At 47.6% G+C, this 14,240-nt stretch overlaps 5 protein-coding genes across 5 annotated transcripts; 1 reads left to right on the forward strand and 4 right to left on the reverse strand.

The window, feature by feature from the left end:
• Positions 1 to 363: 363 nt before the first annotated feature.
• On the reverse strand, positions 364 to 2,569 carry ATNIH1004_002216 (putative aldehyde dehydrogenase; the record flags this gene model as incomplete). Its single annotated transcript, XM_033566911.1, has 4 exons — positions 364 to 729; positions 1,110 to 1,640; positions 1,697 to 2,017; positions 2,075 to 2,569. 4 exons carry the CDS (start codon positions 2,567 to 2,569, stop codon positions 364 to 366), a joined length of 1,713 nt encoding a protein of 570 aa, XP_033428906.1.
• A 1,436-nt stretch (positions 2,570 to 4,005) lies between these two features.
• On the reverse strand, positions 4,006 to 5,330 carry ERG4_2 (C-24(28) sterol reductase; the record flags this gene model as incomplete). The annotated part of the gene is made up of 2 exons (XM_033566912.1): positions 4,006 to 4,417; positions 4,474 to 5,330. 2 exons carry the CDS (start codon positions 5,328 to 5,330, stop codon positions 4,006 to 4,008), a joined length of 1,269 nt encoding a protein of 422 aa, XP_033428907.1.
• Positions 5,331 to 9,070: 3,740 nt separating this feature from the next.
• Positions 9,071 to 10,108, reverse strand: ATNIH1004_002218 (uncharacterized protein; the record flags this gene model as incomplete). Its single annotated transcript, XM_033566913.1, has 3 exons — positions 9,071 to 9,137; positions 9,296 to 9,762; positions 9,836 to 10,108. The coding sequence occupies 3 exons, from the start codon at positions 10,106 to 10,108 to the stop codon at positions 9,071 to 9,073; spliced, it is 807 nt and encodes a 268-aa protein (XP_033428908.1).
• Positions 10,109 to 10,511: 403 nt separating this feature from the next.
• On the forward strand, positions 10,512 to 12,343 carry IRG1 (MmgE/PrpD family protein; the record flags this gene model as incomplete). Its single annotated transcript, XM_033566914.1, has 3 exons — positions 10,512 to 10,514; positions 10,901 to 11,065; positions 11,135 to 12,343. 3 exons carry the CDS (start codon positions 10,512 to 10,514, stop codon positions 12,341 to 12,343), a joined length of 1,377 nt encoding a protein of 458 aa, XP_033428909.1.
• A 246-nt stretch (positions 12,344 to 12,589) lies between these two features.
• Positions 12,590 to 13,776, reverse strand: ATNIH1004_002220 (TauD/TfdA dioxygenase family protein; the record flags this gene model as incomplete). The annotated part of the gene is made up of 3 exons (XM_033566915.1): positions 12,590 to 13,143; positions 13,206 to 13,529; positions 13,593 to 13,776. The coding sequence occupies 3 exons, from the start codon at positions 13,774 to 13,776 to the stop codon at positions 12,590 to 12,592; spliced, it is 1,062 nt and encodes a 353-aa protein (XP_033428910.1).
• Positions 13,777 to 14,240: the final 464 nt, after the last annotated feature.

The raw sequence follows: 14,240 nt of genomic DNA on the forward strand, positions 1-14,240 counted from the left end.
GAAACATCGTATGGATATCAACCATCATTCGCCATCGGCATTATATTCTGCGTGCTATTTGGGTTGTCACTGTTGGCGCATACCGTGCAGCTTATATGGTCACGTCAATGGTGGTGCGCAGTGTTCGCTATTGGGTGTCTGAGTAAGTCCACCACAAACCCACCGGAAAGTATCTAACAGATACAGCGGAGGTAATGGGGTGGGCTGCTAGAACGTGGTCATCGAAATGCCCGTATGAAATGGATGCCTTTCTTATGCAAATGGCTACTCTAGTTATCGGTAGACCACCACTATCAAGTATATGATATCCCACGGCTAAAGCTTCTAGCCCCAACCTTTTTCACTGCCGGCATCTACATCCTCCTAGGGAGTCTCATCAACTTCCTTGGTCCCGAAAGCTCCTATCTGCAGCCTCGATCCTACCTCTGGATATTCTGTGCCTGTGATATCATCTCCCTCGTTGTACAGGCCATCGGCGGCGGAACCGCCGCAACGGAAGCCAGCAAGGTTGTCGGAGACACGAAACCAGGAACCAACATCATGGTTGCGGGAATCATCTTCCAGATGGCATCCATAACGACCTTTGTGCTGTGCGGAGTGGACTTCCTCCGACGTGCTCGCAGGCCTCATCTGCGGAAACAATTCACGCTCAGGATGGGGTATCTGGTCCTGGTGACAGTTTTCTCCGTGGTGTGTATCTATGTCAGGAGCATTTACCGTACGATCGAGCTGTTGGAGGGTTGGTCAGGGTATTTGATCACGCATGAGTGGTATTTCATTGGACTGGATGGGATCACCATGGTGTTGGCGGTGGTTACCTTCAACGTGGTTCATCCTGGATGGTTTCTACCGGAGAGGACTATGTCACGAAAAGAACCGTTGTCGTCTGTTGATGAGGGAGATAAAATAGCGCTTCAAGATGTAGAAGGGGCTAGGAATTGTTGATTTGTTTTTGCTTCTGTTCTATAGAAGTGTGCCCATTACTTCGGTTGTACTCTTTACAGTATTCATGACTTCTCCTATCTTATGTACATAGTAAACTAGATCTTTCTATCAACAAACCGTCAAGGATTCAAAATAATAGTCTTTGTCTGCAAGAACTCCTCTACCCCCCATTTCGCACCAAACCTCCCCCAACCACTTTCCCCCTGGCCACCATGCGGCAAAGTAGCTTCATCATGCACCGTCATAGCATTTACATGGATAGCCCCGGAGCGGATATTACCGGCTAACTTCAAAGCCTTGAAATGCGACGCGGTGAAAATCGACGCTGACAAGCCATACGCTAATCTCTGCGATAGTTCATTTGCCTCCACTTCAGACTCGACTTGCATGATGCCGACAACGGGACCAAACGACTCCATCGAGAAGTAGTCCATGTCAGATGTAAGACCCTCGATCACTGTGGCAGGGAACTGGTGATCGTGCAGACAGGGAGTATCAGCCTGGTGGATGGACGCTCCCTTCGCTTTCGCATCGTCGACTAGATTCTGTAAACGCTGTTTACTAGCTGGGGAGATAACTTCGTACGGGCTGGTTATTAATTCCAGATGTGACAGGATGCGAGAAGTTATGGAGGGAGCAATTTCCTGTACGGCGAAAACTAGATCCGTTGACATACAGATTTGCCCATTCTGAATCTGTGCGTTAGCCCATTCCCATCATCTGATACACGTATCTTTGATCATCCACTCACATTCAAAAAAGCCCCTTTGATAATCTCCCTCGCTGCTAGCTCGATGTCCGCATCGTCCAACACCAGAGCAAAGTTCTTCCCTCCTAATTCCAGCAACACGGGCTTCAGCGCCCACGCGGCTTTCGACGCGATTATGCGTCCTACGTTCGTTGATCCTGTGAAATTGCATTTCCGAACGGCCGGGTGGGCTATCATGGTCTGGAAAATATCCTCCGCATCTTCAGCTCGATGGAGAATGAAATTCACAACACCGGGAGGAAATCCGGCGTCGCGAAAGAGAGAGGCCAGAAGGTAGTGAGTTCGAGGACTTAATTCGGAGCCCTAAAATCGTTGGCGATGAGGCGAATAAAGGAATAAAAAGAAAAAGGGAAGACTTACCTTGAGAATGACCGTATTCCCAGCTGCCAATGGTGCCACTATCCCCCTTAATCCTAGTATAATGGGAGCATTCCACGGCACCATAGACAGAACCACGCCCAACGGCTCCTTCAACACCATGGCATACGACTCTCCATTCGTGACAGGAACCGACCCCATCATGGAATCAGAAATCAACCCAGCGGTCTCGTTTAATAAGTTAATGCTATCGTGGACATTGATTTCCGCCCAGACAGCTGGCGCGTGTATTTCCTGTTGCATGCATTGCACGAATTCATCCGCGCGTTCGCTCAGCAGACCGGCGATTTTCTGTAGAAGTTGTCGACGGTACGACGGGGAGGATTTCGACCAGCTCGTGAAAGCCTGCGCAGAGGAGCTGATTGCCTGTAGAGCTAGAGCGGGCGTGACGCCTTGAAAAGTTGTCGAAGAATCAACCGGATCAGCGGATGTCGGGACGGTATCTTGACCGTTGATGAGAAGGGGAGTAATCTGCATGATGTACGAGAATATGTGATCCTAGTTTCGTGTGTATGCCATACATGACGGGCTGATGAGTTTATGTACCAATGTGCTCTATCCCTATAAAGTTCGGTTCCTCACCTTGCGATGTAGTCCCGAGGCGCTTACCGATAGGCGGACTCAATCCGCAGTGGAGATTCGCTCGTCGTGTTAAATCCGGGGGCGGGTGGTTCTGGGTTTCGATATTTCCCTATTTCCGAGGGCCCACCCAAAGTTTAAAACTTTCGTAGATCGAGCTTTAATGCCGAATTGAGTGCCGGGAGTCAGCCATGATGAGTGTGGAGAGTTTACCATGCATATTTACGAGATTATTCTGTAGATGCCGACTGGTTGATATTATGACGCATCCTTTAATAGGTCACTTCACCTTGACTACTGCACAAGTGACCTGTAACCACAACTTTGGGCTATCCAGCTCAATGCCAAGGATTAGTCAGCTTCTAGACCCAGTTGTCTATGGAATATTGCACATTGCTTTTGATAATGGATGAGATGAGAATGACATGTTTGTGATAGAGAAAATCATTCCATGGTCCTCGCTTGGTGGAAGTAGAGATCGGTCGTAGTGTATGGAAACTCATATTTCCGACTAAGTCGCCTCGCAGCACATTCAGGGGTAAGAAGTAGTCAGTCAAGATATTTTTATGTCTTATTTTTCGGTCTTATGGTAGGCAGACGAATATTGTGAATAAAGAATGCCAAGCGATAGCCCACGACTATCAGGTTCATTTAGCGCAGCTGCTGTCATGCTACAGTGCCCCCAAAGATCGAGAGCGTGTCCCACCAGATCTTCTTTCATTGCATGCTGGGCCCACAGCCATATCACAGAAAGATGGTGCCAAACATGACAGACCTGCGCGAGTTACCAAGTACTCTAGACCAAGTTTCATTGGTATAATCGCGTCTAGGAAATAGAACGATGGAATTCATAATCGATATGGACCGCTTAAAGAGTACGAAGGACTACCCAGATTCTGTCGAGTAATTAACACAACTTTTTGAATAGAAAATTTCCTTCAGTCAGAATCCAGATTGACTGTAGAGCATATGTTTCCGCAACTGACCAACAGTGTAGGAGCTCTACAGTATGTATTGTCCCAGAAGGAGTTATTGTGCCGCTTGTGCACCTACTTAGACCTTTTCTACTCCAATTAAACGACATACTTCGAACCCGTCAGCAATTCTTCACTGCCTCTATCTGCATTGCGAGCTTACCGGAATGAACAGATACGGAACCTCTCTCTCATAGCGCTTCCAGGCCTCACCATACTTTCTCCGACATCTATCAATATCCCTCCTGGTGCGATGAATTATCATAGCCATGAAGAAAACAAAGTAAAACCAAGGGAATGGGCTCCTAGCAGACGGTCAGCCATCACAACCTAGTATATAATTTGTTTTACCAATAAGACCTACTTAAACCCGGTGATTAGGCCCCATGACATAGAAAAGAACATATCCGGGACGTAGTTAGGCTTTCGGATAATTGCAAACCATCCATCGACCATAATACTATCGCCCGTACTCGTTTCGATAACCTTGGGGTTCTCGATAGCTTGCCACGGCACTTGGGGGAAGGTGTTCCGTTTGACAAGCTGGCCCTTTTCCTTGTGGCGGAATGCGTTCTTCTGGCCATTGGCACTATCCCACATCCAGTAGAAGAAAAGGTAAAAAACACTGAGCACGGTTAAAGCGTATGGATTCCAGTGATATTCGGACGGGTCATGTGTGGCCAGGTATAGAGCACAGTGGCAATAAGTGAATGGCACGCCGGCCATATTCCAGAAAGTGAGCATGAAGCCCAGTTTTTCAAAATACATATCCCTAGGTCAATGTAAGCTCGGTCAACACTACTTCCCCACCACCGTCTTTTCACTTACCAGCTTGTAATGATCATCTGCTCCGCTTTAGCACATGCGTTGGTGTATAAGTAATGCGCGGCGGCCAAGAAGGCCACCTCGGCGGAAACATAACCGTACATGTCGTACTGGCGAGCAGCCACGGAGCAGGTAATGAGGAACAGGATGAACCACGGGATCCTCACCTCGTAGAACATTTTAAAGTCCAAGATGCCGATACGAGGATTCAGCTCGGCGCCCATGAAGAAGTCGTATATGGGATATCCTGTAAGTCTATGTGTTCGTCCGCGCACAATAGCTTGGATGTAAACGATGAAGCTGCTCAGAAAGCCAGATAGGATAGCGACGGTCATAATAGAGCCGAACTCGTCAATCAGCGTGTATAAAGGGAATATACGGGTGACATGCAGGACGGCGGCGATAGCGAGCGTGGAATAGAAGCTGATGTAGGCGGAGCAGTAGTAGGGAAGTCTCTTGCCTCCTTCGTGACGGAGTGGTCGACCGTAGTTAGATACACCGGGCATGTAGCAGTACATAAGGGCCTGTAAGAAGAAAAATATCCAGTAGATAGCCCAGGATTTGGCGGTTGGATAAGCTCCATCATAGACGAGTTGACATATGTGGCAGACAAACTCAGTCCAAGTCTGGTCAGGTGCAGGGATCGGAAGTTGGCCATCGTAGTATGTTGCACCTATCCACATGTACCACATCAGCAAGGGGAAGCCTATCATCAACGAAGCAGCACCAAATGAACCACCAAACTCGAATTCATCTGTTGCGCCATCAGTGACCTTGGTCATTGTAGTTGACCCGGTCCCTTTGTTCTTCTTATCTGGCATGGCAGCAGCGGGAGGATTTCTGTGTGTTGCACCACCCATGACTGGACTCGATGTAGTAGGTGGTGATCAGAGTGTTGGAAGGACGAGTGTCGAGTTTTGCAGGCGACAGCTGCACATATAAATATGACAGGTGACAGCACGTGCCTTCAGCTTTGTACTACCTTACCTGTGACCTGCATTTTTATAATTTCCAATCCTTCATCGCTTTCACAAATGGTCTTAATACTGTCAGGCGGCATTTAATTACTACCACCTCTATATTTATCAATACATTATTGTTTTGTACAGATAAATAAGTACAGTCAACATTTAAATTGGAATGGCTTCAACACATTGTAATATCGGACATTGATAAAAATGCAGGGGTAGCAGACTATAGAACATGTCAGAAGCCGTGGAGGCCGCGGAGGCCGCGGTCGTGGCCCCACCAGTATATCCTTCAATCATTCAAGGTTAATCCAGTTCTTACTTACGGAAGAGGTTTAGAGGTGGGCATCAGAAGAATGATACCAGATAGGTAGATTTTATAAAACTGTAATCATATCTAAACAAAGAACATAAAATATAGTGTTAGGGGCCTTTAATTGCAGTAACCCATTCTCGATTTCCTGGCCGAATGGTACGTGCGCGGGAGGACACTTGACCTGTGATGACCTAGTTGCCATTGTCTTATAGCTAGTAATTATTGCTTTATTAATATATAGCTTAGGTTTTATATTGCCTTTTCTTACCATTATTCCTACATATTCTAGCTTCGCGAATTCTTACTATAAACTAACCAAGTTAGATTATTTTTTGATCCCTTTTATTAAACTAGCTTAGATTCTTGGAATTTATCCTTTTTACCTTATTCTGCTCTCTGACTCTGTGTATCCATGCGCTTAGCCTAATTCAGAAATGGGGTGTGTTTTTAACAATTCTCTAGCAGAGATCAAGTAGCTATTTATAGGGCAGTTTGTGTCTGCTCTTCTATTTCCCAGTGGCCCACCCAGCGCCCTACAGAAACTAGGTGACCTTTGCCCATCATGGATTTGAATCCACCGCGGTTCATGTGGATACACGTATGACATGAAATAACTCCTTACCTTGATTCATCATTTGCTCTATGACTCATTACAGAATGATATTAAGCCGCCGAAGTACCCGAACACGCGTGAAACTACTGTACCTAAAATTGCCCGCCCTTCGAAGTCTTCATCCGTATACTTGACCCAGCCGACGTCAACACCATCATGTGAATACATAAATTGTGCACTTTTCGCAGTATTGTTAAAGTATCTAGTATATAATAAATTACCTATATTTTTTAATTTAAAACCTTTAGAATACACTTTTAGACCAAATTCGATTTCTTTTCTAAGTCTAATATTACAGCTTATCAATCTCAAATCCCTTAGATAGCTTAGGCTTCTTCCGAACCCTCTCTAACCACGCCTACGTCTTCTCCTCAATTGGTATATCCAGAAGTGGGAGACTATTATTAGTATTATTTACAGCCTTAGAGGTTTTACTTCGGCACCGTGTAAAGGGCTGGAGCCCATTTGACCTGTCGGGTTAATGTCCCTATTATCCCTATTATCCCTGTTGTCCCTATTGTCCCTATTGTCCCTATTGTCCCTACTGTCCCTACTGGCCCTACTGGCCCTGTTGGCACCTTTGGCCCATCGGCCCTCGATCCATATCACGTGACTTCCCACCTTTGTTTACCGCTCATTTTCCCCTTCCTTTCTTCCCTTCTTCAACGATTCCTTCTTGCATAACCTATCTTATAGGTTCTATGGGTTCAGCCCTTGACACACCGCTTCTGTTGTACCTGCTTAGTTTGAGCTACAGGCTGCATGGTAGATAACTCTTTTCTACTTTATTATCAGATTCCAGTCCTCTTACAGTAATATTTCAGGAGCTTAATATTCTAATGGCCTTATATCACTGCCGTGAGGTCCTGGCCCGATCCCAGCCTTACTAAAATTAGAAAGTATATTGCCTCCTTGGGACGCATGAGTCGTGAGAGATAGATAGTCTACTTAGATAAAATCTACTTGCGGTATACAGGGGATGCGCATTCCTTGTTTTTAAGTTTTTATAATAACTTATTATTATACACTCCCGGGAGCATATTGCCTGGGTGCACGTCTATAAAATGTTAAGAGGAGCTATAACTAATAGGGGCAATCGAGACAGTAGGAACAATAAGGACAATTAGCCTGAGAGGTTAACGTGCTCACTGTTTTAACCAGAACAGGTGTACCTTCAAATTAAAAACAAGAGTATGTAAGCCGTATAAGTGTCACCTAATTATACTAGAATTAGTTAAAGAAGCGAGAGTTATGATAAAGCGGTTTTCTTGCGGTTATCTATGGCTAACCGTGGTTAAACTGCAAATCTGCCGTTGTGGTTTTGATTATGATACCCAAAACCGCGGTTTTGCCGCAGTCTACTGCTATCTTTTTAGTGTATTTCGCGAAGGCTTTACCTAGGAGCTCCGAATCCAAGCTTGAAAATAAAATATGTGGAGCTTCTTTTACTAAGTATCTAGTTCCTTTTATTCAGGCTAAGTTGTTAATCGGCACCGATATAGTCATGCTTAAAGGGATATTATTTAACTTTGCTTGTTAAAGGGCTTTAATTATATCCTGCAAAGGATTTGTTTTTTCTATTGTCTGCAAGGCAAAGCCCCGTTATTAACCCAAGCAAGCGGTATATACTGCTCCCCGAGTTGTTATTGAACCCAAGGCAGAATTCCTATTAAGCTAAAGACAGGATTGCCCGGAGACTGTGACTATGCTTTCAAACTTTTAAATTGCTTTTTTTTAAGCTATTTTAGCGTACTTATTCAAAAATTCCTTTTCTTTTGTCGACGTTTTAAATAACCAAAATAAGCCAGTAACACTTGCAAAGCGCTGCTGCCTAGGTACCTTATTTAACACAGATAACTGTTTTACCACGCGTATAGGGCTGAAGATCTAGTTCCATTCCTTTAGATAATAGCTAAAAAGGAGAGAGTGTGTGAACGTTGGTGATTGCATTGGTTGCGCAGTCAATATAGTCATTATTGTTATTCTCCCTAGTAGACTACCGGTGTGTAGTTGGTATAGTTGTTATAGCCAAGCTCAGGATCTTAACTATTCCACTGGACTAAAGACCACTATATCTGATCCCAGAGCACTTTATATAGCCGCTCACTGTAATGTTGGATGACGCACCACACCTAACACTCCTCCCTTCTTCCCAAGAACGATCCTGCCAGCTGGTTTTATTCTTCAAGCAGATATAATGTGACTTGGACATCTGCTTTCAAAATGAAAGAAAAGAAATGAAATTGGTCCACGCGTAAAGAACTTCACTTCCAATGTGTTCTAACCAGTATAAGAGGATATGTTTTCACAAAACAAGCTTAACTTCCCCAGCAGCATATGGACTCTTTGCCCTTAACATGGGTCCTTTCGTCTTCAACAACCATGGAGCTACGCTCCCAATCAGCACAGCGACCACCGCCAGCAGGGTGCTTGCCCAGCCATACCCCAGCGTCTGATATAGCATCGGCGCAAAAATGGGCAGAGAAAAACCCGCCAGCGATCGGAGCACGGTCAAGGCGCCCATGGCCGACGCAGCGTACACTGGGTAGCAGTCAAGTACGTACGCCTGTATGCATTGATATCCCATCAATAACCCGAATGAGTAGATGAAGATGCCTATGTCCGGCATGGTCCAATGCAATTGGTAGGTTGCTGACCACCCGTACCAGAGGAGACCGCAGGGTACTAGAAATGCGCTGGGGATCATGAGCCAGATTCGATATTCGGGGAGGTCGATACCATTGTTTCGACGTTTGAGATGCGCGTATATCTGGATAGGTTAGTCCTCAGTCTTGGGGGTTTATATAACCCAGTAGGGCAGCTAGGGGAGGAGGCTTTACTCTATCATTCATGGGACCTGCGGTCTCGCAGCCCCCAAAGAATCCAAGACTGATGGAAAGATAGTTGAGACTGCTGATAATATCGGACTGGTGATAGTGGTTGCGCCAGAGGGCATGGAACGTAGAGATGGTGAGATGGTTGAGACCGAACAGGAGACCCATGTATATGGCGAGAGTTTGAATGATGGGCTGCGTGCCGAGAAGGATGAATGGGCGTGCGAGATCCACTCGGATTAGCTTTCGGAGTCGATCCAGTTGACCATCCTGGAGGTGTTTTGGAGCGTCGTAGCCTCGCTGGTTCCACCTCTGGATTCGCTTGCGATAGAGGATCACTGGGCCGAAAGTCTCGGGGAGAATGACAAGACCGAGGATTAAAAGAACAAACGTCAATACCGAGCACAGAAAGAAGATCTCCTGCCAGGTGCGATATTGCATGATAATACCTCCGAGTAGAGGACCGGCCGTGGGCCCGAGAAGGGGCATCACTGTATACACAGCCAGCGAGATGCCACGTTCGTCACTGACCCAGAGGTCGCTCAAGACTCCGGCACCTAACTATCTTCAGGGTCAGCAAATGTTTTTATCCCTTCTTTTCCAGGGTGTGAAATAAAAGCAAAAAAAAACTGACCGACATGGGGGCACTCCCAAACACACCACTTATAAAGCGTAGAGTCAGAAACACATTCTTGTCCATTGTCAGGCCGCACAGTGCATTGAAAATCAAGAAGCCCAACTGTCCGAGATGCAGTAATGGCGCACGACCATACAACTCGGACATCGGGCCGAGAATCAATGGCCCTAGACCCCAACCCAACACGTAAACGGAGAGCGTGAGCTGGGTGACAGAGGGAGATTCGATGTTCAAATCTTGCGTGAGAGCTGGCATGGCTGGCACGACCATGGATGAGGCGGTTGGGGCGATGACACTGTACACTGAGACCAACATGGCGCAGGTCCATTTCCGAGCGGACGGCCAGTTCTTAGGGTTACTTGGATCATTGGGACCATCCCAGTCCTGGTCCTGGTTAGCATATATATATCCATCTAAGAGGACATGGACGAAAGTCTTGCTATCTCTGAGTCTTCCTCCTGGCCATCATAGGATTGGCCGGGCGACGAAAGGAGTCGTGTTCGTTCGTCGACTATGTCTTCGACAGTCATCGTGAAAATTTTCGTGGATGCGGTTCCTATTTCTTAGGAAAGGAGTCTCTATACTATGTTATCTTTCTCTTTTTTTTATGTTTGTTTCGTTCTTAAAAAAAAAAAAAAAAAACGTTCAAGAGCGTCGACCGCGCAGGACAATTATGGTATGTTCGCTGAAGGTACCCGAAAGTCCGATACGTTCGGCCGCAGCAGCCCGAGGCCCCCAGTATCGGGGAATGCACATTGAACGCAGTCGGTCCATAGAAATATTACCTAACGTTCGAATTGTCCGAGCTGGAGAATTGGTCAACTTTGTTCCTCTGTCCTGTGCTGAGCTGGTTGTGGAAAGGCAAGGAGGAAGGTAGTTTGCTGACAGAGTGCCCATATTGCCAATGAACACATTGGCTACATAACTTACTCCGTACTCTTCGTTCAGTCTTGATTTCTAACCATTCGAGAATCCCCCATTCACAATGACAATCATGGAGCATGAGGATCAGCCACCCCCCCCGTGACCGAGACTCTATGTCAATGGATCTCGGATTTACAGTTAGAAGATGTGCCCATCCAGGTCCAGGAGCGAGCCAAACATCTTATCCTAGATGGTATTGGCTGTGGCATCGTTGGAACTCAGGCTCCTTGGTCGAAGATTGCGGCCCAGGCTGTCAGTGAATATGAGCCTGCTGGGTATTCCCGAGTGATTGGGCAGACGCAGGTGAGTGGCATTCTTTCACCAGGACAGCTTCGTGAAGAATAATACTAAAATAGATGGCGACAAACATAGAAATACCCACCCCTTGCTGCAACTCTCATCAATGGCGCCTTCATCCAGGCAATGGAACTCGATGACTACCACAGCAAAGCGCCCCTGCACTCCGCCAGCGTAGTCCTTCCTGCTCTTTTCGCCGCCGTGGAGGCCCAGCAGAACCGCCACGGGCACTCCTCCATACGCGTCTCCGGAAGGTCATTCCTCCTGGCAGCTATCACTGGGTTTGAAACCGGTCCGAGGGCCGGCAATGCAATCTATGGGTCGGATCTCCTCTCCCGGGGATGGCATTCCGGCCCTGTCTTTGGATCTCCAGCAAGCGCCGCCGCGACGAGTAAGCTTTTTGGCCTCAACTCCGAGGACACCGAGTCGGCCATCGGCATCGCCTGTACCCAAGCTGGGGGGTTGATGTCAGCACAGTATGAAGGTATGGTGAAGAGAATGCAGCATGCCTTTGCGGCGCGGAACGGACTGCAGGGAGCCTTGCTCGCCCGGTCCGGATACCTGGGCATCAAAAAGGTCTTTGAGCGACCTTACGGGGGCTTCTTAGCCATGTTCAGCCAGGGAAACGGCCAGACGCCCCCGTACAAGGTTGAGGAGTTGACTAAGGGGCTGGGGACTATCTGGCAAACACAAGCAATCCGTTTTAAGCTTTATGCTTGCGTGGGCGGCTGCCACGGCCAGATCGAGGTGCTGCAACAGATGCAGCAGGACCACCCTGATCGGTTCGCCCCGGAAAAGCTGGGAGGCATCGAAACCATCTCCGTGTATCTGTCCGAACCGATCTTCGCGCATGATGGATGGATACCGGAGCGACCTCTCACGTCGACGGGGGCGCAGATGAGTGCGGCCTATATTGGCGCGGTTCAGCTGGTGGATCGTCAGGTGTTTCCGGCGCAGTTTGACGAAGCGGCTCTGGACCGAGACAGCGTCTGGGAACTAACTGGCAAAACCACCTGCTATCACAGTTCGGAATTTGATCAGCCCGACCACATCTGCGGTGCGCGGGTGATTGTCAAGTTTCACGATGGGTTCGTGCTCGAGGGGGCAACCCCGTACCCAAAGGGCTACGATCCGCCTCTGAAGAACGCTGACATTCGCGAGAAGTTCCGTGGGCTGGGAGAGTCTGTCATGGATCCTGGTAGAGTATCGAAGATTGAACAGCTGGTTTTAGGGTTGGAGAAGCTCGACGATATGGTGGAGCTGTTAAGTCTGCTCGAGGGTTAACTAAGTAACGCAATGTAAATATTCGACCAGTCTAGGGATGACCCCAATATCTGCAAGTTCCACCTCGGTAGTTTGCTTTACAGAATGTACGATTCTACTTAAATGTATGCTAGTTGAAAGGATTCATGTTTCTTAGTAACTGCGCACTAGAGAATATGGATATTCCATCAAACTACTACAAAATCCCCCAGAGACCATAATCAATCCAATCCAACATCAACTACCGATCGAAATTGATGTTCGTATCTATGCCTTTGGATTCTCCAAGCGATACGGCCAACCTCCAGTCGTCTGCCGACGACTCTTCGTCTTCGGATCCAAATACGGCACCTCGCCCATCACCATGCACCGCCATCCGATACGAGATCCCACCTCGAAGTGATCCTGCGTGGCCGCATGGAACGTGCACCGATTATCCCAGACTGCCAGGTCGCTGGTACTCTCCCAGTGGAACCGCACCTGGGTGTCCTGGTTGTCCAGAATTAGGCGCGTGATCTTATCGAAGATTTGGTTGCTTTCGATTTCTGTCACACCATCAATGCGGTGGCAATTAATGCCGTACCCGAACAGGCTCTTCCATCCCGTCAGAGGGTGAGTGCGAACCAGCGGGTGGTGATTGCTGAACTCGAGGCCGACGTTGCCGCTGGCTCCACGCGGGCCGGAGTCCATGCCTTTGGGGTCAGCACGGGCGGCTTCAATCAAGGCAGGGGATTTGTGGTTGGCCGTCAGGGAATCGAAGAACCTTTGGTAGGGCGGAGAGAGACGGTCATAGAGCTCATAGCCCGAAGCCCACAGGGTGTCTGGTATAATATATTAATATTTTAAGGAAATTAATTAATAAACATAAGTGAAGATCGTATACCTCCACCGGTTTCGGGCATTTCCCCCAGCCTCAACACCGTGTAGCTGGGGGGCATACGCTCGAAGCTCGAATCAGTATGCCAGTCCTTGACGTGGCTCTGACGAGGCAGCCCGTCCAACGGCTTACTATACATCTTGAGGATGCGATCTGGGTCAACTTTTCCCATCTCGGGATCGGCACCTTGCATAGCTTTCAGTGAATGACGGTAAAAGCCATTCTCTTTGGGTGCACCGGAGACCTCATTGAGTCGACGACAGAATTCTTTTTGCAGGGTATCGGTGATATTGAGTTGACTGCGGAAGAACACGACCCCTCGTTGTGCGACTAGGACATAAGTTAACGCGAGAAGAGAGATCTTATTGGAACACAGATATGACGACTACATACGGAGCAAGCTCAGATCACGCAGGATTTGGTCTGAATTGGGCTCGTGCAGCCACTGGGTCACATCGACGTCGCGAAACTCACTGCCAATGGCAGGAGTCAAGTGGACAAGTTTGTGGCCCTGGAGGGAGCCCGAATCCGGGAAAGGTGGGTAGGAGGCAGGGTAGGAAGAAGAGATGGAACCCATGGTATGGATTTAATTTATCAGAACTGCTCAGAGTAATGAGAATGTTTTGTACTAGCTAGATAGTCTAAGTGTCCTACTATGATCTCTTTTGTTCCCACTCTGTATAAACTTATATATATTCACAACTTTCATCATTCCACTAAAACGTAATGTGCATTCCCCATGTCGAGCATCTTGCTCCGAAGGGCTTATGGCCCTCAAACCCGAGCTCCTCCCCCAATCTGCTCGGATTTGGCTGACTTCCAGGTTGAAGTGTCCAGGCTGTGGTCTGGTGGATAACCCATTCGGCCCCGGATTCCAGCGTCCGAGAGACGATGCGGATTGGCCAGAAGGATGACATGGGCACAAAAAAAACCACAAACTAGAAAGAGAAGAACGAAAGGGGGTGGGTTTAACTATTGGGAATGAATTATCAATCCTGATCTCGAATTTGGATTATTAATCCGTCAATGCAAACCATGAAA

This window comes from Aspergillus tanneri (assembly GCF_003426965.1).
Source record: "Aspergillus tanneri strain NIH1004 chromosome Unknown AapTan_1_pilon_pilon_pilon, whole genome shotgun sequence".
Classification (NCBI taxonomy): Eukaryota; Fungi; Ascomycota; class Eurotiomycetes; order Eurotiales; family Aspergillaceae; genus Aspergillus; species Aspergillus tanneri.